Below are 25741 nucleotides of genomic sequence, written 5' to 3' on the forward strand. Positions count from 1 at the left end.
ACTGAGTACCTGGGACACAGTAGGTACCCAATAATATTTGTTAGATTATTAAATGCTGCTACTGTTTGTATTTCTTTTGATCATAAATCAAAGGAAACAGTAACTATGTTACCCAAAGTGTGTTCATCCTCAGAGGTCTCAAATGTGTATGTTATCTTAGGACATTTTAACATTTTGCTTAATTAAGACTCATGTTTAAAGGAGTTTAGACATTACGTCTCACACACAGCTTGTTATCTAGCCCAGCCATTGGGTTTAGGCTGTTGAAATGACCAGAAGCAGGGGAAGCCTTTGGGGGTTGACAATGGGGAATTCTCTGAGAACCTGGAAAAGAATTTCTCTGCCCTTGTATTTGATAACAAGGAACGCCTCCCACCTGCCATGCCTTCCCTTTCTCTTGGCCTAAAGAGGTTCTGTCTTTACCATTAGTGAATATAACAATAGCTGCCATACTGGAACGCAGATCCTGCATCCAACTCTAGGCAAAGTGCTAAATCAGTGGAATCTCAGCCACCAGGACAGGCTAGACTGTACTGCAGTCAGCACACATAAGCCCAAAATAGCAGCACCTTGTAATAAGGAGTTATTTCTCACTCACACTACATGTCCGTGAATGGTCAGCTGCAGCTTTAATCTGAGACCCAGGCCGAAGGAACAGGGAGTCGGGGAAGAGGGCACGGTGGACCACTCCTGGCTCCGAAAGCCTCTGCCCAGAGTGATTAATTTCTCTTCTGCTCATGCTTTATTGACCAAAGCAAGTTACATAGCCCCACTTGAGATTGACAGGTTGGAGGTAATCTTCCTGCAGGGAGAGGGGTATTTTTTTTTTTTTTTTTGCGGTACGCGGGCCTCTCACTGTTGTGGCCTCTCCCGTCGCGGAGCACGGATCTTCCCGGACCGGGGCACGAACCCGGTTCCCCTGCATCGGCAGGCGGACGCGCAACCACTGCGCCACCAGGGAAGCCCCGGGAGAGGGGTATTGATGATGGAACAGTCTACCATGTTTGCTTGCATTTTATAGATGATGAAACTGAGTCTCAGAAATGTCAAGAAATTTACTTTCAGACAGGTGGTAAGTAGCAGTGCAAAACAAGGCAAAGGTCAAGCCAATGTGTAGACAGATTGTCATGATGAGTCTTGAGACTTGTCTCTGCCATTTGCTCCCTGACAGGGAACCAAAGGTACCTTTGGTAATCTTAACCATTTTTTTCTGAAGTTGCACCGTGTTTTGTTTTTAATCTGTTGGCAGGGAGGCTTCACCCAGATTAAGTGCAACTCGGACATTTTCATTGGTGGGGTCCCCAATTATGATGATGTGAAGAAGAGCTCAGGCATCCTGAAGCCATTCAGTGGGAGCATCCAGAAGGTACAGGCTTCCCTTCCTCATGTGTATTGTGTGACCTTGACGGCAGACAATGGAATTGAGAACTGTGATCAGTGTAAACGGCTGCACCCAAGAAAGAAAGCTTGAGAAATTTTTAATGTTTTTAAGATTATAGTTTTTAGTGCTCAGAGCATACCTTTCCAACCCCACTTTCTTATAACGTCTGCTCCTAGCTATATCCAGCAGACATCCCATGAATGCAACTCAGTGAAGATGAATTTGTACAACACATCCACTAAAATATCCTGGGATTGTTGAGGGAGGCACCTGGCACCAGCTCGCTATAGTCACTTCTACAAAAGGGAAGGAAGAGGATGGAGTCTCATAGGGACTCCTGCTTCTCTTCCGGGTCACTTTGCTTTTTGCTCAAGGCAAGACACAATTGTTTTCTCCGCCTCCACTCCCATCCCCACCACCATGATTTAACAGTTGTTCATCAATCATGTAACCATATTCTTGAGCACAGATTAGAGTCCTTCCATAGAAGGTCTGGAAAAAATCCACTCAGCTAGTAAAAGAGACAGGATGCTGACCCCATTCATATCTGTCTCTTATTCCTTCTCTTGGGGCTGCCCATGATCTCTCCAGTCATGAGATTATGTTCTGTCTGCAACAGATATGCAGGTTGACCCACCAACCCAGATTTCCGGGACCACTAAACACTGGGGGAAAAGAATTTGAAGAAAAGCACATCCGGTTCCTGGATGTTAGCCGTATCCTGTTTCCCTTTAGCAACCACTGGAGGAATGGGGGCCACTGATCCCTTTCAGACCTGCAGCAAAGTAAGGAGAGGCTAAGATGATGGAGGGACAGTGAGAGAGGGTCCTCTCACGATTTGCACGTCTGGACTCTGGGAAGGGCCCCTGGGGCTCTGTACTCTGTATCCCAGTGTAGGGCCCAGAAAAGGGGCCCAGTCAATATTTCCTCTCTCTGGTGTGCTTCCCTTTGTGGCTGAACTGTGATATCAGTGACACTTCAGTTCGGACCGCTGTCCCTCCAGGAATGGGGGCGGGGACACGGCCTCCATCGGCCATGTGTAATCACGGGTTTGAAATTAGGAAGCGGGCTGAGTTGCTAAGAGGCTTCACCTTCCTTCCTACTGTGGCAGGTTTTGCCCCTTCTTCATACAGCACACACAAGCCTTTCCTCCTTACTTCCTGGAAAGGCCCTCCTCCCCTCCCAGTGACCCAGTCATTGGCTCTGCCTTATCCTGCAGCGGGCCGAGCCATTCTTGGCTTGTTCAAGTCCTGCATTCTCAGCAAGAAAAGGAGGAGACTGCGGAAAGATTCTGGCTCTTGTCCGGCAGCTTCTGAGATTCAGGGCTAGGGAAAAGTTTTCTCCCGGCCCTCCTGACACTCTCTAACAGCTAGGCAAACCTGTGGAAACATGGATTAGTGGCTGGAAGTGCCATTGCTAATCTCTTAGGACCCCCTGCGTGGTGGACCTTCCCCTGGGACGTGTTCTCTCTGTCTCTGAGTTCAGCAAAGCCTGTGAGACTTTGAAATACCAACAGCTCAGGGCCAATGCACACTCGGTTTATTTGTGGCTGGGGAGACCAGTAACCTCGCCCTATAAATCATCAGTTTCACTAAAGCCCCACTGCAGGGAATAGGGGTGAGAGCAAAGAGCTCTCTCGTCCAGTGAATATGCAGAGCAGTGCTAAGAACGTGACCTGAGTTTCACTCCAGGGAAGAGGATGTGGAGAGGAAGGGGATTCCAGGGCGTCAGGGGAGGGAGGAAGCAGGAGGGAGGGGGCCAATCGCGGAGGCCGAGTTGGTGGAGCTGGAAGAAGCTGCAGAGAACTCTGGCCAGGAAGACACAGCAGTACAATTCCACCACCTCCAGACGCAATCACCCGCCCTTGGATTCCTGCCTGTGTAGCATTTTGTGTTGTAGTCCTCCTTACTCTGCGTTACTAGCAGCATCTCTCAACCTTGGCTGCACCTTAGAAGCACCTGGGAAGCTTTTTAAAGTTACCGACGACTCCATTTCACCCACAGAGATTCTAGTTCACTTGATCTGGGTGGGGCTTGGGCATGAATATATTTCTTAACCCTCCCCCACCTCCACCTCAGGTGATTCTAATATGCAGAATTAGAACCCTAATTTTGTGGTCATTGGGACTTCTTTACGACCTCACTGAGTAGCCAGGTCTTCCAGAGACAGAGGAAGCTGCGTGTATAGTCTTATAAATGATGGCAGTCTCCCGAACACCAGATGTAATCACTTCAGTTCCTGTGTCACTTACAAGACTATAAAAGCAGCAACCGGACTTTCTCTCTTTTGTTTAAAGCTCCCTCACTAGGCATGGTTCACATTAGCTGAGGAAAGCTGTAGAAGACCGAAAAGACGTTTTCTGAATTCCTGAATTTCTTTACGTTTTCTTTCCTAAGATCATCCTGAATGACCGGACCATCCACGTGAAGCATGACTTCACGTGGGGCGTGAACGTGGAGAATGCAGCCCACCCCTGCGTGGGAGCCCCCTGCGCCCACGGGGGCAGCTGCCGACCCAGGAAGGAGGGCTATGAGTGTGACTGCCCCTTGGGCTTTGAGGGGCGGCACTGCCAGAAAGGTACGGCACAGGGAGGGAGGGGGAGGGGGAGGGGGGACTCAGGGGCCGCTTCTGGGAGCAGAGGAAATGGACAGAGCGTTTGGGGCACCAGTCGATAACCCCGGGACAGCCATACCAATTATTTTTATCAAGGATGTCAATAGCATATTGATGATGAATTATATATAAACGACTCTAATTATTTAATAGGAATTGAAATGCTGAAACAGTTTTGTAAACAGTAAGAAAATAGTTCCCCCCCTTCCCCCAACCAACCATGGCTCCTTCCCTGAGAATCCCCTCATGGTCTAGCACTCAGAAGGTTAACTCATAGGGAATTCCCTGTTGGTCCAGTGGTTAGGACTCGGCGCTGTCACTGCCGGGGCCCGGGTTGGATCCCTGGTCAGCCAGCCAAATTAAAAAGAGAAAGTTTAACTCATAATATGGGTAAGGGAGGTTTCCAGGACTCCTACTTCTGAGCCACTCCCAGAGCCTATCCTGACAGGTGGATGCCTGGGCTTTATAGACTGGTAAACATCTTGACTAAATATTTTTGACTCCTACCTGTGAACGCTGTAAAGAGAAATCTGAGAAATCTTGCCAAGTATGGCAAAATACGAATTGTACATTAGTTGCTCCCAACAAAAATATGAGTAACCTTCTGTAGACTGCTATTTTCCATGCTGTATACGTTTCCTCTGTACCTCAGTTTCCTCGCGTGTAAAATGGGAATAATAGAGCAATATTGTCTAACACAGAGAATTGTAGCGTAGATTAAATGAGGCAATGCATATTCCTTAGAAGAAGAATGAGGCAGCACATATTCCTTAGAAGAATGCCTGGTAGGTACTCAACCGATATTAAACATTACTATTCTTGGTGAGAAAAATAAAATGCACCAGCAAGTGCTGTGAGCTGCTCAGCTTTCAACCTGCCCTTGTGTGAAAGCAGAGCAGGTCCCAGACCACAGGCCCTGCTGGACTGAGCTTTCCACAGCAGCTCGAGGAGGCGGAGGCCACGGCGGGTCCAGAGGAGGCCTGCGTTGTGCAGCTGTGTCACGTCGGGCCACGTGGGCCTTCTTGTTAGAATGCCAGGTGACTTCACCTGTCTGAGAACTAATTAAAAAAGGTAGACAGGCCTGAAGGAAAGAAGGCAGCCATCCTAAGTGAAGGAACGTGCTCTTCCTCTTTCCTATTTGTTTCCAGGTTCCTGATTTTTATTCGAAGTGGGGCTTAGAGGAAAACAGGTAGATATTTCGGTACCTGGAGTGCTAGGAGAGGTTGTTTTCCAGCAGTCTTGGAAAATATCAAAGGTGCCAGTTTTCCAGCTGGAAGACTAAGTAGTAGTATACTGAAATGAATTTTGAAACCTGCATGGCAAATCATATGAAATATATTTATTAACATAGCTCACCTTGGTGACGAACCCCCAAAGAAGAAGAAGATTTGTAATGAGTCTGATTATAATTCTAACAAGCCAATCACTGTTCAGCTAATAGCATGTACTTGAAGAGGTTTAGCTCGAGTGGCCCGTTCATTCAGAAAACTGGATCTGGATTGCACACATCAGCATTTGAATCTCCTAGGTCTTCAGTTTTACTGCAGGCAAATTCAAGTTTGCTCCTGTCTTAAATGCTAACACGAATGGTCAATATATAAAGTCCAAGCTTAAGTGAGCATTTAGCTTTGGGAATTAAAGGAGGAAGGAAAGGATAATTTGTGATCTTGTTAACCCTCCTTTCCTGTTACAGAACATTAGCCATACAGATATAAAGTGCTCACGTGTATAGCTTTGTAACTATAGGTTCATGTTCAATGAGAAATAAATCTCCCCAGAATGAAGAGTCAGATCGCTGATGAGGGCCTGGGCCTCCTGGCAAGATCCAAGGGAATGGACAGTGGCAGGGGGATCTGGGGGACTTTTCGGGCTCTTCTTCTTCAACATCCTAGGCTAGAGCCAAGATTAAAACCCAGACAGAGCATCAGCTGTCCTCGTGTTATATCAGTATTTCCTTGTGCTTTGAAATAAAGATGGTGTTTCTGGCAAAATGGCAGCTGTTGCCAATCTTAAGAAGATTCATATATAGGAGGTATGGGCTGTCTCACATAATTTCTTCTCCTGTTATATGGCTTGAGAGGATTCATGGGACGCCGGGTGCAGGTTAGGACTGTTAAGGACAATTTTTCCAGGCCCCAGCAGGCTCTCAGAGGTGCACAGTTACCAAACAGACTTTTGAGGTGAGCATCTAGTCCTGAGTAAGGGTCGGAAATAAAGGGAGGAGAGCTGGTTCCACAGAGATGCAGGAGAACAGTCTAAAAGTTGGGGTATATTCTTCGTGAGAAAGACCAAGAATGGTTCGAAGCCATCCTTGGTTGTCAAAGAGAATCCTGTCTGATCCAGCAAGGTGATTCTTAGCCTCCTATATTTAAGGGTTGTTTCCCTCCTGATTGACAGATCATGCTTCAAAAGCACGAACCTTTCCTAGCACTCCCCACAGAAGTTAAACCGGTCCTTTTACAGTGGTCAGCATGTTGTAGAAATCCCCCAGCGCCGGGCCTCGCTCAGTCCATACCAAGGCGTACCTTCTCCGTCAGGAAATTAGCTTCTGGGATCCTCAGTGAGTCTGGTTCTCTCTACCCTCCTCAGAGGCGAATTCCACTGGGACCCTAGTCGGGAGATTGGAAGCTTGTTCTCACCTCTTGGTGGTGCAGACAGGCTGGGGCCAGAAACTCAGACAGATCCTGGAGCGGTCCAGGCTCCCAGACCATCAGAACACTGAGGGTGTTTGGGGGCCCCCGTCCTGCCCTTTGTCTCTGGCAAAGTCAGAGGCAGGAGCAGAGCCTGAGCCCAGATGGAGGGGGGAACCAGGCTCCCACTGGACTGCAGAAAAGTGAGCCTCTCTGTCCCCAGCTGGGGCCGGAGGAGCCAGAGGGTCTTCTAACTCCCAGCCACGACTTCAGGTACCAGCAGAAACCATAGGGCTTGGTGGTCCCCTCACCTTCCATTTGGGGGCTGTCACTCTTAGGTGCCTTCTTCCACCTCAAACCTCAGCACCCCATGCTGTACCCCAGTACCGAGGCCCTTTTCTCATCTCACCAGAGGGCTGTCAAAAAGCCGCCCTCCTCAAAAGGATACCCCCCATCCTTAGAGGTTTCTGTCTTCTCTCTCTCTGCTCTCATCCAAATTTACCCACCTGTGTGGCTCTTGTATTTAAGTTACCAACAAGTTAAAGCAGAGTTCCACGATGCACATGTAAAAAACTAAGTTCCAAGGAATACTGATGGCTGTTTTGCGCTCACAGAGAGACAGACAGCATACACTCATAGGCACAAAATGGGAGGGGGCTTCTGGGGTCAAATAGATCTGGGTAATCCTGGGTAAACAAACCACTGTCTCTTCTGTGGGACTTCTCAGAGCATTTGCTATGTTCTGCGTGTCCAAGACAGGGGTGCAGGATGCAGCTGTTTCCTCCTGGGGTTCCCCCAGCCCATAGCAGACGGGCCACTTGGGAAAGAGCTCTGAGCCCGGTCCTCCTTTCCCTTCCCTGCATTAGAGTTTGGACTCAGACCATGCAGGACCCTGCAGGCCGCTAGATGGGGTTGTTTCTCTGTAGCAGCTGAAGCTGCTCCACACTCACTACCGACACCAAAAGCTCATGGCTTAGGTCACACATTTGTCAGGGATGCGCAGTCCTCAAAGATGGGAACCTGCCTGATCCATACTGATCTCCCACATTCTGGACATTTTATGCTGTGTTTAGTAATTTCACATCGTATTGCTGGGTCTGATTTGGGTGATTTTTTTGGCCGGGGAGAGGGGTCCCAGTGCATAAAACACATAGCATCATTAAGTATGGGCTATAATTTAAGAAAACTCAGTGTGAAAAAACACAAGTGAATAAAACATAGAAATTGTGCATACTACAGGGAATTTGTTTTCTTCTGATGGTGTATCATAAACAATGGAAAATTGTGGGGGGGTGTTCAACCTAGATGCTCATGTTTAGATAGCTGAAGACTGGTAGTGTTGAAAAGCATTTTTTTGCTGTTCTTTACTTTATGGCTGCAGAGTCAGTTTCATGGAACCAAGACATGTGCTCCAAGTAGAGCTGTCCAGCAGGGGAGGGTGCTGCCCTATGGGCGAGAGAGCTACCCATCGTGGCAAGTGTTCCCTGGGGCTGGATGGCCATCTCTCAGCGGGTTGTTGATAGCAGTCCTGGCTGCTGGGAAAGCTAGGTCACAACAGCCCAGGGCCTTCCTTCACTGGCCCTGGGACTGTATGAAGTAGCCAGCAAGCTCCCTTTAACTCGTCATGGTCCATTGGGAATTTCGAGTCCCTGCAGTGGAAAATGCTTGGCCTATCTTGCAGGCTGCTATTCATTGGGGTATTATTTGTGTCACCAGATGGCACGAGCTTTTAGGTCTAAATGTGAGCAGGCACCAAAAACACTTTTCGACTAGTGCCTTTGCCACAGAAAAAAAGACGATGTAGAAGAAACTAGATATAAAGGGTTAGGATCAAATATAGTTGTGCTTACAATATTTAAACAAACCACAAAGGGCCAGAAAGGGCTGGATGGTCACTTCTAGCTGTAATGTTTTAGGACGGAATTAATATTTATCCACATATGCTAATGACACTGAGTATATTTTCACCATTTTTGTATTCAGTGGTGTCATTTCTAGAGCGTTCCCCTGCTCTTTGTTAATCGCCACATCACCAGGGCTCTGGAATACAGCAAAGGGGGTGGGGTGGGAATTAGGGTGACATTTTCCACTAGGGAGAGAAAAGAGGCAGCTGGCTGGCCTATCATTCCTTTTTTCACACGTAGCCTGGAGCCAAGAAAATAAATGGTCATTGACAAGGTAAGTAACTTTAACAAGGAATTATTTCTCCAGGTTTAGATTAAGTGGGGATTGTCAGCACAGGCTCGGGGGGAGCCTCAGAGGTGTCAGACAATTTATTATATGCATCTTCTTGGTCCACCACCACCTGCGCCTCCACCCGTGAGCTGGGACTGGGGAGGTGTGCTGGGTGACTTGGTACTAACCATGCGGAGAAAAGATTTCCAGTGGTTCCTGTTGGGAATCAGATTCACATTCCGTAAGAGGAATGTGAATTCCTGCAGGGCTTCACGAGGGCAGCAAGGCTGGTTCCCAGAAATCTGCAACCAAAGTAATTGGGATTTTACAATGACTGTGAGATTCTGACCGTCCCTGTTCTGTTTCATGCTGGCATCTGGCAGAGTGTGGGAACTACTGCCTCAATAGTAAGTACAGTGAGTCCTCTGAGAAGCTGTGACAGTGCCCCGGGCTCATGCCAGGGCAGGCTGAGGGCACAGTGCAGGCCAACCACCTGCAGAGGTGATGAGGGGGACACACCTCCCAGGGTGGCGGGCATCCTCCCTCCAAGATCGCCGGCCCTGGGAACACACTTGTCTCCCAGCTGGACCTCGGGAAGCCTTGAGCTCCTGAGCTGGGGGCTTAGCAGGCACCTGGACGGGGCTCCTGCACACCCCTTTGAGGGTCCAGGTGCAGAGCGTGCCCTGACCATTTCAAGGAGTCCAGGGGAATGACGACTGTTGGCCACAGACCCACATCCATGACCAATCACGGCAGGGACAGGCCCTGCCTGAGGCTCAGCCAAACCCAGCAGGGGCGCCGGGGTGATGTTTAGCTCTGGGTGGGACAGTCTCTCCTCCCGTCTCAGCACTAGCAGCCTGCAGTCCGGGGCCTGCCAGCTCAGCTAAGAGCTCTCCTGCCCTCCTGCATTTCCGCACTCTTACTTCTCATCCCCCCACTCTGGCCCTCTCCTGTCTCTTTCTGCTTCACTGGGTCCTCTCGCCCAGCCTCACCTTTCCCAGCCCCCTCTCCTTCCCCTGCCCGGGGCTGCCATCCATTTTTACACCCTCTCCACGTTTTCTTTCCTCCTCTTCCGGCGTCTACTTTCCCCTTCGTCTTCCCTCTCCCCACAACCTTTCTACTAGTGCCATTTTGCATCTTTTTCCTTCTCTCGACTTCCTTTTCTTCCTTCTTCCTCCTACTCGCTTTAAGCAGAGGAAGACAGGCCTGTGGTACAGCCCAGAATTTAAGATGCAAGAGCTGTTCATTTCAGTCTCTAAAAGGCCTTCCGGTCAGCAGGGCCTTGTCTTGGGCTGTGCTGCCTCAGATGACAGTGAAGCAATTTCTTGGATAGTTACCTCAGAAACTGTCTTTAACATTTTTTACTTCTGTTCTGCATTCCTTGTTTTCTTTCTTTCTCCCTTCCTCCTTTCCTTCCTTCCTTTATTTTTTTATGAAAAGAATGGGAGCATGCTGTGGGTGACCTGCTAACATAGGAACCTATATCTGGGGGCCCAATGTCATTGGGTTTTGGGTTTTGCTTTCCTTCCTTCCTTCCTTCCTTCCTTCCCTCCTTCCTTCTTTCTTTTAATGTTTAGAAGTTGAGTTTAAACTCTCCTGTCGTTTGTACTGTCAGTAATTATACGTTTTCTCCCCTGGGTATAGAGTCCTTAGTTCAGTGTCTTTTTTGTACCAACAACATATTTTTGTGAAACTAGAACTCGTTTTATAAGCTGGCTTATTCTCTCTCGTTTTGCACATTTCTTTAAACATGAGATTCACTCTACCTTAATTTATTTAAACTGCCATTTGTGTCTTTCTAAAGAGAAAAGAGATATTGCTATAATCTCTTTAGAAGAAATCCCCTAAATCATCCCTAATTTGTGACACCAAACACAACTCCTTAGCCTATGCTTTTACTGACTGTATGGAAGAAGGAGATTCCTCAAGAAAACAAAGGTGAGAAGTTGGGAGGAAGGAAACACACCTCTAAAATATTGAAAAGTAAAAAGTGGGCTGAGGGCCAGAACTGGGAAGAGCCGGTCTGGCTCATGGTCTATTGCTTTCTTAGCTGTATGATCTTGGGCAAATCCTTGATGATTTTATGCCTCATTTTCCTATTCTATAAAAATGGGAACAATCAAACCCTCCCATTCCGCCCGCACTCCCTGCTCCTTCCTGTGATTATTGTGGTGAAAATCTTGTGAAATACAATACTGGAAGGTGATCTGCAAACAATTTTCAAAGCCTCATCCCCTCTGCTTCACCAGTGTCTGAGGTCATGGCTGAAAGGGCTCTGGACCAGATTGGCTTCAGCTAGAGAAATCCTGGTGGGTTTTGTTGGGGGAATTGTTTTCTCTGCCTCCCTTGGAGAACAGGGCTATCCCCAGCTGCTCCTTGTATGGCCCAAGACCTGCCCTTTGGCTTCCAAGAATAATTGGGCACAGTTCAAGTTTTGGCATATTGCAAGGCCTTCTTGGCAGTGCTGAGACCTATAAGAGTGACGGCCAACCCCAGAGAGGGGACAGCAGGGAGATGTCAATTACAGGCCAGCAGGCCGGGCAGTCCCAAACCAGGCCAAGTGCCTGTGCAGCCAAGAGGAAGGGGCCTCCAAGTTGATAAATGTCCTACCTCCAGGAGCTGGCTTTCTTTGTATTTTCCTGCCACGTGGTAGAGTGCTGGGGTCAAGAGAGCCATGTAGCGTGTAACCTCCATTTTCTGTTCTGTCTCAGCCATCACAGAAGCCATTGAGATCCCTCAGTTTATCGGCCGCAGTTACCTGACATATGACCATCCAGATATCCTCAAGAGGTAAGAAGCTTCCACAGGCACCTTCCTTATCTCCTGGTAGGTCAATTTCTCAATATCTTTCCCAGCGCTTTTCCTTATCTTCCGTGCCAGAAGATAGTTCTCCAAAAAGGCACGAGAATTTAGCCATAGTCCCGGGGGTAAAAAAACATACAAAATAAACATAGAAACTAGAACAAAACAACACAAAAAACAAACTCAAAAATGCAACCTTTGAAACAAACCCATGACAAACAACCCAAAGCCTTTCTGGTCCAAGGGACATTCCCAGAGAAAGGGACGTGCCCAGCCCCAGGATTTCTAATATTCAGGCTTTGAGAAGCAGTGAGAACTTGATGCTCCCGAAGCCAGGGTTATATGAGTCCGATTCCCCAGCAGGGCAGGCAGCGTCATGCTGCTCTGTGGCCATGGTCTGAAGAAGCCAGCCGAGGAAGGGTTCTGGGGCACCCTCCACCAGACAGCAGCCCCAAGTCCGTGTCCTACTTTGCGTCTTCATCAGCGAGGTCCACTGTCCTCTTCAGGCTCTTTCCATTTCGGTGGGGGGTTCCTCAGCTCTCTTCCTATGGGTACAAGAGCATGATCTAAGGAGACGCCTGAGTCACAGCTGTGGCTTTTAATCGCTGGTGGCAGAAGCTCCAGCCCTGCTCCAGGCTCCAAGCTCCTGGTCTGGAATTGTCTATTTTACACGACATGGGAAGGACCGGCTCTAGGCAAAGTCTTCAATCTAGTGAAGCTTGGCTTTGGCGCTTTCAGTTTACCCTTTTCTCTTTCTTTGCCTTCCCCCCTAGCTCTTTGTAGTTTAGAGTGTGCCATCCCTCATCCTATTGCCAGCACAATCATTCTAGAACTTTTCCATCCTCTTCAGGTTGATCACATCTTCACAGACTAAGGCAATGCTTTACGCCAAAGGCATCCAGTTCTTAGGGTGGAATTTGGTGGCTTTTTGAGGAACGAAAGAGGTTGAGAGACATTTTCCTAGGGCATTGGATGTCCCTGGTGACTCTGAACACACACCAGACAGACAGGGCTTTGTTTCTCTAATCCCATGTTGTGTTTATCAAGGTTGTCTTGCATGGGCCTTAGGCAAAATGGATTCCCAGCCAAGAAACCCTCTTCTTTCTTCAGCCCTTTTTCCCCAGAGATGGAAGGGTGTTCAGTCCCCAGGAACTGGGAGGGCGTGAACAGCGCCCAAGTTTCTAGCCCCCTGGTGCTTAGTTAGAGGCACTGGGTGGTTGGGAGCAGAGAGGTTTGGTGAAAGTAGGAGGTGCAGTGCCCCAAAGCAGAAAGCCCAACGGCACCTGTGTGCATAGATGTAGGTGCATTTACGTGTGCATGTGTGTGAAGCTGCAGGTAAAAGTCAAGTTCAGGGTCTGTTTCAGTTAGATGCCTTTGGCTGCAAGTAACAGGAAACTCAGCTCAAAATGTCTTAAACATGGAAGGTATTTATTATTTCACATAACAAGCTGTCCAGACTTAGACTGGATCCTGAGTTGATTAATTCAGATAATCAACTGTATTATTCAAAGACCCATTTTCCTGCCTTGTTATCCTCAGCATATTTTCCAATGGTTATACCCTTTGTGGTTATAAGACAGTTGTTCATAAATGCTCATTAAATGGCTATAAATCATGGCAATATCCCATGCAAGTAAAAAAAACTTTTATTTTTCATGTGACTCTTTTAAAAAGGAAAGGAGTCTTTTCTAGAATCCTCCTGATAAATTTCCTCTGTCTCATTGGACAACAGTGGGTCACATGCCCACCCCTAAACCAGTCACTGCAAGAGAAATGGAACCATCGTGATTGGCTTGTACCAATCAGTGTATCCAAGGCAAGTGAGGGAAAGAAGGAAACGGACAAAAGATTGGGAAAGCAGCTCTCTAGGGAATAGCCCGGGGCTGGATTGCTCTGCACCTGGCCTGGTGAAGAAGTCAGTATCATGGACCCTGCTCCTTGCTCACCGCTCTGAGACCCTGCCTGGGGAGGGCAAACTTGATCTCCTCCCGTCTAGCTCAGGCTCTGGGAAGCCTTAGACAAAAGTCCTCTCCACTGTTCACTACTGAATGCACTCTGCAGCTTCAGACCATGTTCGTGAGACAGAGGGATGGTACACATGACAGGAAAATGGACAAAGAGCTTTTTCCAGTAGTGCCATCTTAGGAGCAATATTAAATTATGTTTACTCTTACCTCACCTTTTATTTAAGGACCTCATGGTTGCTTTTCTCCTTATTTCAGATGAAACACTGGTCACTTTCTAGGGAAACTGGATCTGTGAACTAGTCTAGTCCCAAGAATTTTTAAGAACATCCCAGAACTGATAGGGACACATAATCACGTGATCCTATTCCCAGTCAAAGCTGTAGGGCTGGGACCTGACCTTCCTGCCCACCCCTTCCTTCCTCTCCTCTTCCTGTTCCTCTCCACCCTGCTTTTGCCCCAACACCCCTTGAGACCATTATCCCATCAAGGCACCTTCCTTGTCTGACACTCTGCCCCTTGTCCAGTCACTCCCCCTCTGCCCTCAAGGATGTCACCTCCAGAGATAACCATCCACAGCCACGATCATAGCCCAGAGCAGCTGCCAACTTGAACCTCTTGGTAATTAAGGAAACCACTTCCTTTTGAGGAATAGGGGACACTTTCCCAAGGACCTGTGAGTGGTAGGACAGGAAAGAGGGAAGACTGAGGTGTGTATTGGGGGTGCAGGTTGGGACCGTGGCATTGGCCACAGTCTGGCTAACCTGTGACTCATCAAATGCTCTCTTGTGGCATTTGACCACACCTGGGGAGAGAGACAGACTCCAAACTGCAGAATGAGGAGGTCAGACCTTTAGACCCATGGCACGACTTGTGGTGGTGATGCCTTTTCTAATCTTCTGGTAGTAAGAGTCAGAAATGTCAGATTATCCTTATAATTGGCAGACGAAACTGGGATTCCTCAGAAATGAATGTTGGTGGAGACTGGTTGATTTGATGTAATTATTTGTGTATTTCCTCCAGGGTGTCAGGATCCAGATCAAATGCATTCATGAGGTTTAAGACAACTGCCAAAGATGGCCTCTTGATGTGGAGGGGAGACAGCCCCATGAGACCCAACAGTGACTTCATTTCCTTGGGCCTTCGGGATGGAGCCCTGGTGTTCAGGTAACCCCTACTCCAGCTGCTTTCTACATCACCTTGCGATTTTTCTCAGACAAGGCAGGTCGTGCCAAACAGAGGGTTGCGGAAGGTTGCGGAGAGAGGGTTGCGGAGGGAGCCAGATCACAGTCTGCTAGAATTAACAGCTGCCTGCAGCTCCGAGTTAATTTGAGGCTCCTGGTCTTTCTTTCCAATATCCATCCCTAGAGCAGCCGTTGGTCAGCTATAGCCTGACGGCCAAATCTGGCACACCACCCATTTTTGTAAATGAAGTTTTATCGGAATACTGCCACCCTCATTCATTTATGTATTGTCAGCGACTGCTTTCATGCGACAGTGATCCACTTGAGTAGTTTCCATAGGGACTGTATGGCAAAGCCTGAAATATTTTATTAACTGGCCCTTTAGAGGAAAATTTCGTGACTCCTGTTCTAGTATGTTACTGCCATATACTCTCCACCTACAAATTAGCAAGTAGTCGAAAGAGGACTTTGATTCTGCCAAGCACGGACTTGGGTACTTGGCCCAGTGCTCTCCAGCCCAGGAAGACCTGAAGATTTAGTCCAGAGACCTTTCTTTATACTCTGACTCTGCTCCCTGTTCACTCTGGAGCCTTGGGAAGGAGAATGCCTGGTTTTTCCAGTCTCCCACTGCAAAGAACAAAGCACAGATTCTTATCTCAATAGGGCAACCCAACATTTGGATTTTTTAAAGTGCTTCTTGGGTGATAACAGATAAGCCAGTGCCAGAAGTTCTAACATCTTTTACGTGAGTTTAGACGGCTCTCAAATTTGTCAGATGGGTACCCATGAAGTAGCTAAAGGATTGCCTGGATGACTTCTCACCACCAGAAGCTGGGTGGCAACTGGGTGCCAGCGGGATTCCCAAGGGGCAGGCACCAGCTGTGTAATATGCAAAAGCCTCTCTAGAGATTGTGATAGCACAGCCTCACTTGAGGTTAGAAATATCTTGTTTAGACCAGTGATTCTCAAATTGTGGTCTCCGGTCCCACATCCTCAGCATCTCCTGGGAACTTATTAAAAATACAAATTTTCAGGCTCCACCCCTGACCTCCTGAACCAGAAAAACTCTAGAGGTGGGACCTAGCAATCTGTTAACTGTTTCTCCACGTGATTCTGACGCCTGCTAAGGTTTGAAACCCCTACTCACCATCTGTTCCATGGGGACAGGAATTTCTCTGGCTTTTCCTTCTTTAACCGCCCCCCCTCTGGTGACTAGCACAAGTGTTCACTAAATGATATGGAATTAATTGGAATTGAAATGGACGAAAGTGAGAGCAGAACTGCAGAGAAGATGAAGGCTTAATTGTGGGGCTTCAGTGGGTCATGCGCTGGGATTGCTGACAGCCGGGGTAGAATGCTATGTCTTTGCAATTCGAATAAAAGGCATTTCGAAAGGAAATGTCACTTGTCCAACAGCACGCTTGCCCCTACCCAGCAGAGCGTGCTCAGCGATGCGACCCTATGACTGTTGAGGACCTTGGGGTGCCGCGTGCGGTTGAAAGGGAGAGAGCAGTTCCCACCACCTCCGTCCCCTCCCCCGGGCCCTGAGGTCAGATGCTGAGCTCTTCACACCCCAGTTTCAGGCTGGCTGCCGCAAAGCCATTTTCTTGTGGTTTTCCTGTGGTTAACCTCGCCAAGGCCTCAAGTACTTGATTGTGCCCAGAAAAGGGAACTGAAACAGTAGCTCAGCCGTGGGTGGGAGGCCCAACTTCCCCCTAAACCGCCAGCGAAAACCCAGCTGGACAGGGAAGCTCGATCTGCTCGGGGCCCCTCACAGCCCCCTCCGGCTCTCACACCCAGCCCTGGGCGGACCCCCAGGCCCTGGGGCGGCTGCTTTGCTGCATTTCCTGCCTCTGGGCAGCCACTCCCCCCAACATTACTCACCCAACACAGAAGTATGGAAGCCCTGCGGGAGGCTGGCCACAGAGAGCAATCAGAGTGTGGCCACTGGTTTGAAACTGTCAGCACACAGAGAGTCAGCTGCGGGGCTTGCGTTAGAGGTTACTGGATTCCTGGGCCCACACCCAGAGATGCTGGTGGAGGAAGTCCCGCCGTGCGCCAGAATCTCACTGGAAGCCATCAGGAACCACCACGCCCTGAGAAACAGGGTCTGAAGTGGTCACAAGCATGGGCTTCAGAGTCAGACGTGCCGGATGCCCACGGCCACATGATCTCCTGCAAGTTACCCGACCTCCGTAAAAGGAAACGGTTAGTCATGAGGACTGAATGAGTTAATTCATACAAAGGGCTTAGTGCAGGGCCTGGCATATCTAGTTATTAGTGATAATGATTATCCTTGATCGGGTGTTTTCTATGTTCTAAAAACTCCGATCGCTAACATATGTCAGGAAGTTGGCACGATATATCTACTAAATAAAATTTAGCTATTATTATTGTTATGGTTGTTATTATTCTGAATAAGGCCCTGCCCTCAAGCAGCTTAACATCAGTGGAGCCTAGAGAGTGACCTGGTAGATTGGGTAGATGAACCATTTTTGAGGTTTTGGTGTTTGATCCAGGTCCAAAGCAAACAGTAGGAGACCTAAGATAATACAGTATAATCTCAGCTTTCTTCACCTAAATGCTTGTCGTTTTGCTAATTTAGTGCTCAAAGCACTTCAACCAGAGAATAAGGAAAAACAGTGGAATTCTAAAAAAAAAATTATGTATGGCTTTGGTGCAAGGTTAAGTAAAAGAAAGGGAATCAAAGTGCTCAGCAATGAGTGTGGTTTTTGCTGTTTGTTTCGTTTCATTTTGTTTTATGATTATGTTTAGGGCGTGAAACCAGGTGTGTGAATATCACTTTACGGGCGATCTTTCCCACTAATTTTCCATGTGACCTTGATAACATTTTCATGCAGCAGAGAAAGGAAAGCAGTCTGACATTAGCAAAGTACCCTGTGCTATAGTTTAAAGGAGGCCTAAGGATAAGTGCCACCATAAGGACCCCACCTGATGGCATTTCCTGGTGGCCCGCCTTGGTGCTCAGCCTCCTAGCCTTTCGTGAGCACCAAATTGAGTAGGTACACTTGGATCAGGATAACCGAGTCACGCTAACCGGATACACAGGACATTGATAGAGAAAGCTGGCGTGCATTTGTTTGTTCATTTATTCGTTCATTCACATGTTTTTACCTTTTTAAAAAAATTGAGGTATAACTCAGTGAAGTGAGTCAGGGAAAGAGAAATATTATATGATATCACTCATATGTGGAATCTAAAAAAAACTTGATGCAAATGAACTTACCTACAAAACAGAAGCCCGCTCACAGACATAGAAAACAAATTTATGGTTACCGAAGGGGAAGGGGGTTGGAGAGATAAATTAGGAGTTTGGGATTAACAGACACACAGTTCTATATATAAAATGAACAACAAGGTCCTGCTGTATAGCACAGGGAACTATATTCAATATCTTGTAATAACCTATAATGGAAAAGAATCTGAAAAAGCACATACATAGACTGGTGTACACTTCACTGTACACCAGAAACTAACGCAACGTTGTAGTTCAACTGTACTTCAATTTTTAAAAATTGAGGTATAATTTACATAAAGTGCAAAATACTAGGTGTACAGCTCAATACATTTTTAAACATGTAAACACCTGTGTAACCACCACCCAGAACAAGGTATAGAACATTTCCCCACCCACACCCAGGAAGGCTCCCTCATGCCCTCTCCCAACGAAGGCAACCACTGTTCTTGGTCATTTATTATTTAAAAGAAAGAGAAGTGCCAGGGTGATGTATCAGGTGTCTGGGGGAGCAGGAGGTTATTCGGAGGGTCTGAAATCAGAGAGAGTCGGGGTGGGGGTTGGAGAGTCAGGCCAGAGATGTGCCAACTGGGCCACACCACCACCTGCAGTGATGGCTGGATTCCTGTCTGCTGGGTTCAGCGTTTGCTCCCTTGAATACAATCTGGCTGATTGCATGAACAGGCATGTTATCAGGCTGGAGAACAGAAGAAGAAGGCCCGTCCTTCGTCCAAACACAACTGAAGAGGTTTCCATTCACTTGATTACTATCACATTCCAGTCTAGTGCCACTGCAGCTATACCCAAGTCACCTTGATTCTGAGACCCGGGTGTTTCTGGACGTTCTGGTTACATATTTACAGCCTGTTGGTTTACTCTCACACATGACTACTCTTCCAGGAGAGGCTTGATAAGTTTATCTCTTGGCGGCAACTTTCTCCTATTGCCAGCTCCCCCAGCTTGTATTGTTTGACGCTATATCCAAGCTGCATTAAGTACTGCGTATATTTGGGGCTGTGGGATTATTTGTTTGTGGGATTATTTGTGCTCTTTACATATGTTATCTTACTGAATTTTCCCTAAGATCCTTCAGGGAAGGTATTATTACCCCATTTCACAGATTAGAAAATTTAGGCTCAGAGAAACGAAGCAAATTGCCCAAGATCACAGAACTAGTAATTGGCGAGGCTGGGAATTGAGGCAGATTCATCTAATCCAAGTGCCTAGGCTCTTTCTATCACCCCGTTCTGCCTCTCATAAAAGCCCACATAGTAATTCAGCTATGTTTCTGCCAACCAGCTCTCAGCCCTGCCTTATACTCATTCATTTCTTCAACAAGCATTTGGCCACTAAATAATGAAATCTGAAAATTCCACCTCCAGGCTGCTTCATACAAGGAGACACTTGATGTGGGAAAATTCATTAGAAAACAGTGGATTTTTCTGGGTCAGAGCAACAGCTTTGTCTCAGAGTTTGTCAAGTCACCCGAGTTCTATTCTTGGTTAAATGTCGATGGGCTGTGTGACTTCTTTGAGGCTCCAGTATTAAAGAAAGGACCCATAGTGCTTTCCCTGGGGAAAGCCAAAGCTTTCTATTCTTGCTCCTTTCTTATACTGAGTGCATGCAAGAGCTCAGTGACTAATACGGGTTTCCTCTCAATATTCCTATTTCTTGGCCAACGAGCTAAAGGAGAGACATGTCCTCTTACAAGATGAGGAGAGGGTTGTCCAGGTGGAATACATTTACCTTCAAAAGCATGATTACATAGGCTTTATTATTTTATCAAGAGGAGGTCTTGGCAGCTGGCCCAGTGCCCGGCCTAGAATCGCCACTCACCAAATATTTGTTGTATTGAATTAAATTAGAATAATTGAATGAACACTGGACTAAGAGGGTTATTTCTCTCTGGTAAACAACATATGCATGTCTTCTGATCCCCTTAGCATATCACAGTATCTGGCAACTGAAATAGGAAATAGAAAGCTACCGAGTAAAATGTGGCAGGGTGGGGGGCCTGGTAAGACACCAAGTTCAAGTCCTATATGTTAGCTTTGAGATTTTAGGCAACTTCCCGTAAATTCTTTGGGGCTCAGTTTGCTCTGCAATGTTTTGTTCTGTTTTGTCTTTTGAAAAGTAAAAACACATGTATTAGTTTCTGAGGACTGCCATAATAAATTACCACAAATTGGGTGACTTACTTAAAGCAATAGAAATGCATTCTCGCACAGTTCTGGAGGCTAGAATTTCAACCTGGAGCTGTTGGCAGGGTGTCTTCCTCCTGGGAGCTCTGAGGGAGTCTGTTCTATGACTCTCCCCTGGGTTCTGATGGTTGCTGGCAATCCTTGGTGTTCCTTGGCTTATAGATGCATCATCGTTCCAGTCCCATCTTCATGTGGCAGTCTTCTCCGTATGTCTTTGTCTCTGTGTCCAAATTTCCCCTTTTTATAAGGACACCGGTCATATTGGATTTAGGGCCTCCCTAACCCCATATGACTTCCTCCCTAACCCCATATAACCCCCGTATAACCCCTCTTAACTAATTACATATGCAAAGACCTTGTTTCCAAATAAGGTCACATTTTGAGATTCTGGGTGGACATTAATTTTGGGGGGATACTATTCAACCTAGTATTGATACAACACATTACAAACGATAAAGCCCTTTTGTTCCTTATACTCTAATACTGTACATAGAGCCTAAAATAAATCAACCTTGAGGACATTAGGCTAAGTGAAAAAGCCAGTTACAAAGAGACAAACACTGTATGACCCTACAAGGTACCTAGGGCAGTCAAATTCATAGAAACAGAAAGTAGAATGGTGGTTGCCAAGGGCTGGGGGAGGATGAAATGGGAAGTTGTTTAATGGGTAGAGGGTTTCAGTTTTACAAGATGAAAAAGTTCTGGAATTGGTTGCATAGCAATGTGAATATACTTAACACTACTGAACTGTGCACTTAAAAACGGTTAAGACTGTAAACTTTAACACAATTAAAAATAAAAAACCAGTTTTGGTCACTCATGGCCTAATCTGGGGACCTAGTATCTTTATAGCATTGTTTTGTTTCGTGTTAAAGAAACTACATCCTGAGCTCCAAAGAACTTTCGCAGTGAGAATCATTTGTGAACGACCATCGGTCTGTACATCAGCGTTTTATTCTGTTCTCTGTCTTGTTCTTCTCCGACGCCTTTAGCTATAACCTGGGCAGTGGTGTAGCATCCATCATGGTGAACGGTTCATTCAATGACGGTCGGTGGCACCGAGTCAAGGCTGTTCGGTGAGTACCTGCCACAGTGTGAGACAGAGCTGACGAGATGTACTCTCCAATTCCCTTTAGTCCTATTTCCTGTTCCTTATCCTGGCCTGGCATCCAAGTATCCTTGATCCGGGTCATTAGGGCATCTCGTTACCAACTCCCACCTGTGCCCTTTATTAACACTAGCAGGGCAGAGAGGCTGAACTCCCAAATCTTCACTCAGCAGAGATCTTCTAGAGAAGGAACTTCGATGGCTAAACTTGAAGAAGCCCTCACCTTCCAGGGAGATCTAGATATCTCTAGTGAGATAAGATTTCAGGGCAGGTGGACTTTGAGGAGATTTCAGAATGCTGGGAGCCAGGTCTATACCCTACGGTAAGAAGAATAGGAAATCCAGGTATTCCCCCAAGGAAATGACTGAGCCAGATCACAGCACAGTCAACAAAAGCCATCCAGCACACAGGGCTTCCAGTCTGCTTCTTGGCGCTCAACACTTATCTGTGTGGCAGTCGGGGATCACTGGGCATTTGAAAAAAGTTTCCAGTATGAAAGATGGATATCAGAACAAATAGATATAACAAAGCAACTTGGAGGAAACAGAGACTATGAATGAAATAAAATGATGAAAACATTGAGATCGTCAGTGAGCTAGAAGAGGCTATTAACCCAAGAAACAAGAAGTGATTGCTATAAAAAAGGAACATTAAAAGACCAATAAAGAACTCGTTAAAAAAAAGAGGAAGAAAAGAGGGAGAAGGAGAAGAAGTGTGGCTGGTTTTTGGAAACCACCTTAAAAAACTGCAAAGCCCTTGCCACAGATGAACACCTCCATTCCACTGTCCTCAGAGTCACTTTTGGGTGACTCTCTGGGTCCTTTAGAAACATCAAAGCCATTCTTCGTCCTCCCTGAGAGTAATCTTCTGCAAACAAAGACTACTGCATTGGCTTCCCATTGTGCTTAGAATAACATCCACACTCACCATGGGTCACCATGTCACCACCACTCCTCCTGTTAAAGATCTTCTCTGGTTCCCTCTCACCTTCAGGATAAATTCTAACTAAGCTCCGTATACCCTTCACCATCTGCTTCTGGCTTCATCTTTTACTACTCTATTCCCACCTCTAGAAATCTCTGTGCTCAGTCTGTACCAACCCCCATGTCTTTTTTCTCTTTGCTGTTGCCACTTCCTGTCTGCATTAGCCTTCTCCTTCACCTGACCCACCCAGCCTTCAAAACGCACCTCAGAATCTTTTTTCAGAAGCTTTCCCTGGGCTTCTGTTCTCTTCCTGTAGAATTCCACAGCTCCTGGCCATTCTTCTACCATAGAGTGGTGATACTGTGTGATCACCGGCAATTTGATTTTTTGTTTCTTAGGAATTTCGGTGGTTTTTTGTTTGTTTGTTTTTGTTTGTTTCATTTTGGCAGCTCCATCATTTAGTATAGTGCCTGGTGCTTAGTAAGGACTTCAATAATACATTTGTATTAAAATGAATGCATGATTGAATTATTGAATGAAGCTCCAAAAATGGTGGTGGTTTTTACAGGGATGGCCAATCAGGAAAGATAACTGTGGATGACTATGGGGCCAGAACAGGCAAGTCACCTGGCATGATGAGGCAGCTCAACATCAATGGAGCTCTGTATGTGGGTAAGTGACCTTGACGTTTGACGAAACCTAAATTATGCCAGTGCGTTTTCTTCCCTTCCGTTGTCACGCTGGGGTTTCCCAAAGCTGTGTACTTCACTGGATCAGTCATATACTTGGAAATCAGGAAGCTCTCCAGATATTCCATTCTTCCATTTTCTGAGCTTCTGACTCATGGCTGAGGGGTCAGGAAGCACTTAGATGATTTTGTGCTGTGGACCGATCCACTAGGAAAACCCTGCTTTTCTTGTTTATAGAACAGGAACCTGCTAAATATAGCTCCTTGAATTCTCCCTGAGGAAGGAGGATCTGTCTTTCTGGCCCCCTCAGAGTTAGAATGAGTGGTATTTTTGTAAATAGCTTAGAACCCACTAACGCTGACACATCAACATGAAAAGATACCTCTATCTGTATGATATTTCCTAAAAGTGAACTTAATCGAAAGCATTCAACATCAGTGTATTTCTCTTGGTTTAAGATAACATCACCTCTTACCACACAAACTACATTTTGTTGACATTATACAACATTTCAAAATTTACCAGGTACTGTTTGGTTTTAAGTGGTCAACTAGGTCAGAAATCACTTTTGAGGTGGATACTTATAGGCTCTGATTGTGTATCAAATTGATCCAAGTCAGCTTGTTCCTTCAAGGATAATTATAAATTAGACAGCTGCGATGTCCTGAGTTCTAGGTACCGCAGGCTCACCTTTCCTGTCAGCTGAGGGACACCTTGCTCAGTAGACACTCAGGCATACTGAAGAGACATCCTTCCCTTTGACTCACGTCATCTTCCTTTGGCTTCCCGGCAGGTGGAATGAAGGAAATTGCTCTGCACACTAACAGGCAGTACATGCGAGGCCTCGTGGGCTGCATTTCTCATTTCACCCTGTCCACCGATTACCACATTTCCCTCGTGGAAGACGCCGTGGATGGGAAAAACATCAACACTTGTGGAGCCCAGTAACACCAGTTGGCTCTGCCCAAGGGACAGAACCTTCTATCCTGAGAATCCCGGGGGCCCCAAGACCTTGCCTGACACCACACACAAAGGCACGGGGACCAGGTGTGTTTCCTCTCATCAAGGAGCAAGTACACCCTGATGGGAAACTAGGACCGAAACTAGGCCCTGGGTGGCCTTTCCTGCTGACATTCTGTGGGCCAAACCCAACGGAATGCTCTGTGTAGGAAGCATCGGACTTTGTCCATTGAATGTGTAGTGGCCGCCAGAGATCACACATCGCAGCGAATTTCCGAGCCTGTCTGCTGTAGCTCAATGACTGTGTTGTGATTCATAGTTTGTAAGAAAAAAAAAAAAAGAAAGAAAGGAAAAAAAAAAAAAGAGAGCGAGACCCAAAGGGCGGTATTAAAATACTTCTCTCCTCCCCTGACTCTTGACACTCTTACTGACAGCAGAATGACTGTAAGACCTTGAACCTCAAATTTCTCTACTTTGGCCCATGAATTACTAGGATTAACCCCTTCCCCTCCTCACTGGCTGGTTCAATGTGCTCTGTGAAAATGAGGACTAAGGGAGACTAGAGATAGAATCATGATTATAAAGCTGCCCCCCCGAAAGTTTACCTTTAATGAGAAATCCTTACTTTTTATAATGCGAATCTAAGAAAATGGGCGCCATGACTTTGTAGCTGTCCTTTTGTATGTGTATATTTTTATAGCTACAGATTGTCCACACAGTATAGTTTTGCAAGTTTGGGTGGACAAGCCTGAATTCTTTGCACACTTCCTAAGAATTTTCTCCCAAAGGAGACTTGTCTGGGCCCTTTGTGGCATCAGCAGAGCGGGGTAGGTAACTTGGGGTGGGCACTTCGGGGAGCTGACCGTTCTCTCCCGGTAAATGATGACTCAAGGAGGTGACTGTGAAGCTTCCAGAATAAGCAGATGGAAAGGCACATGTATTACTGAGGTGGGTCACTGTCATTCTGGTTTGAAGTGGGGGGGGTGTCTTTAGTGAACTTGAATAAAGAAGATGAAGAAGGCTACAGTACGTTCATTTAGTCGTTCGTTCACCTGTGGAGGGGTTACTGATCCGTCCCGAGGTGGTGTCTAGAAGTGGACACGAATACAGTCAGTGTTTCTCAGGCTGGGCTGGGGGCGCCCGCAGCCTGGTCTGAGCATCTGGGCAAGAACCAGAGAAGCGGGGCTGCTTCCTTCTGAGCCATCACAGTGCCACTTTGCTACTCACGCGGTGACCCCGGAGACAGCTGGCTCACTGGCAGATCCCCATGGCAGGACTTGCTAAGGGCAGGTGAGATGCATGCTACCACCAAAGAGGAGGGAAATGTGATCCACCTCACACAAGCGTCTATAATTAGTCTCTGCTCTTGCTTGTGCAGCAGGCGGTCAGCGAAGGCTTCAAGCTTTGTGCCAAGAAAGTTTTAGGCACATTAAGGGTTCTAAAGAAATGAATAAATATACTAGAGACGTTCACCTCGAGCTTCACCCGTCTGCCTCCTGTCTTTGGGAACCTTCGATGACCAGGATCCTTCCTCTCAGAGCAATAATGCTCACAACAACAGCAATTCCTCCTCTCCTGCGTATGTCACCTGTGCGTGCGGACTGGAGAAAGCCACGTGGTAGAGAGTGGGTGCACCACGCCCCTGTCACCCTCACCTCAACACCGTTTCCTTGGAGACATCTGGGGTCAGTGCTTCCCAAGATATAATGGAGTTGCTTTCACAACTCCCAATTGAGTCACATTTTGAATCTATTGCCTCCAGTCAAAAAAAAAAAAAAAGTGATGATTTTGGCAAAATGTCCAGTTGAGCTGAAGCCAGAAGAGTTGTGCTGCGGATGGGCTGTTGTTCCCTGC

The 25741-nt window shown here is 46.9% G+C and overlaps 1 protein-coding gene across 1 annotated transcript in view; it reads left to right on the plus strand.

The window, feature by feature from the left end:
- The window catches only part of EGFLAM (EGF like, fibronectin type III and laminin G domains), a 176045-nt gene extending 151834 nt beyond the window's left edge, over positions 1 to 24211 (plus strand). Inside the window, exons 17-23 of the mRNA XM_024123207.1 lie at positions 1250 to 1366; positions 3778 to 3958; positions 11511 to 11589; positions 14589 to 14732; positions 21199 to 21282; positions 22807 to 22910; positions 23721 to 24211. Of these exons, the coding sequence (XP_023978975.1) occupies positions 1250 to 1366; positions 3778 to 3958; positions 11511 to 11589; positions 14589 to 14732; positions 21199 to 21282; positions 22807 to 22910; positions 23721 to 23875 (864 nt within the window). The 3' untranslated portion in view covers positions 23876 to 24211. The remainder of the gene's footprint in view (positions 1 to 1249; positions 1367 to 3777; positions 3959 to 11510; positions 11590 to 14588; positions 14733 to 21198; positions 21283 to 22806; positions 22911 to 23720) is intronic.
- Positions 24212 to 25741: the final 1530 nt, after the last annotated feature.

The sequence above is a fragment of the Physeter macrocephalus genome, chromosome 8 (genome assembly GCF_002837175.3).
Source record: "Physeter macrocephalus isolate SW-GA chromosome 8, ASM283717v5, whole genome shotgun sequence".
In the NCBI taxonomy this organism is placed as follows: domain Eukaryota; kingdom Metazoa; phylum Chordata; class Mammalia; order Artiodactyla; family Physeteridae; genus Physeter; species Physeter macrocephalus.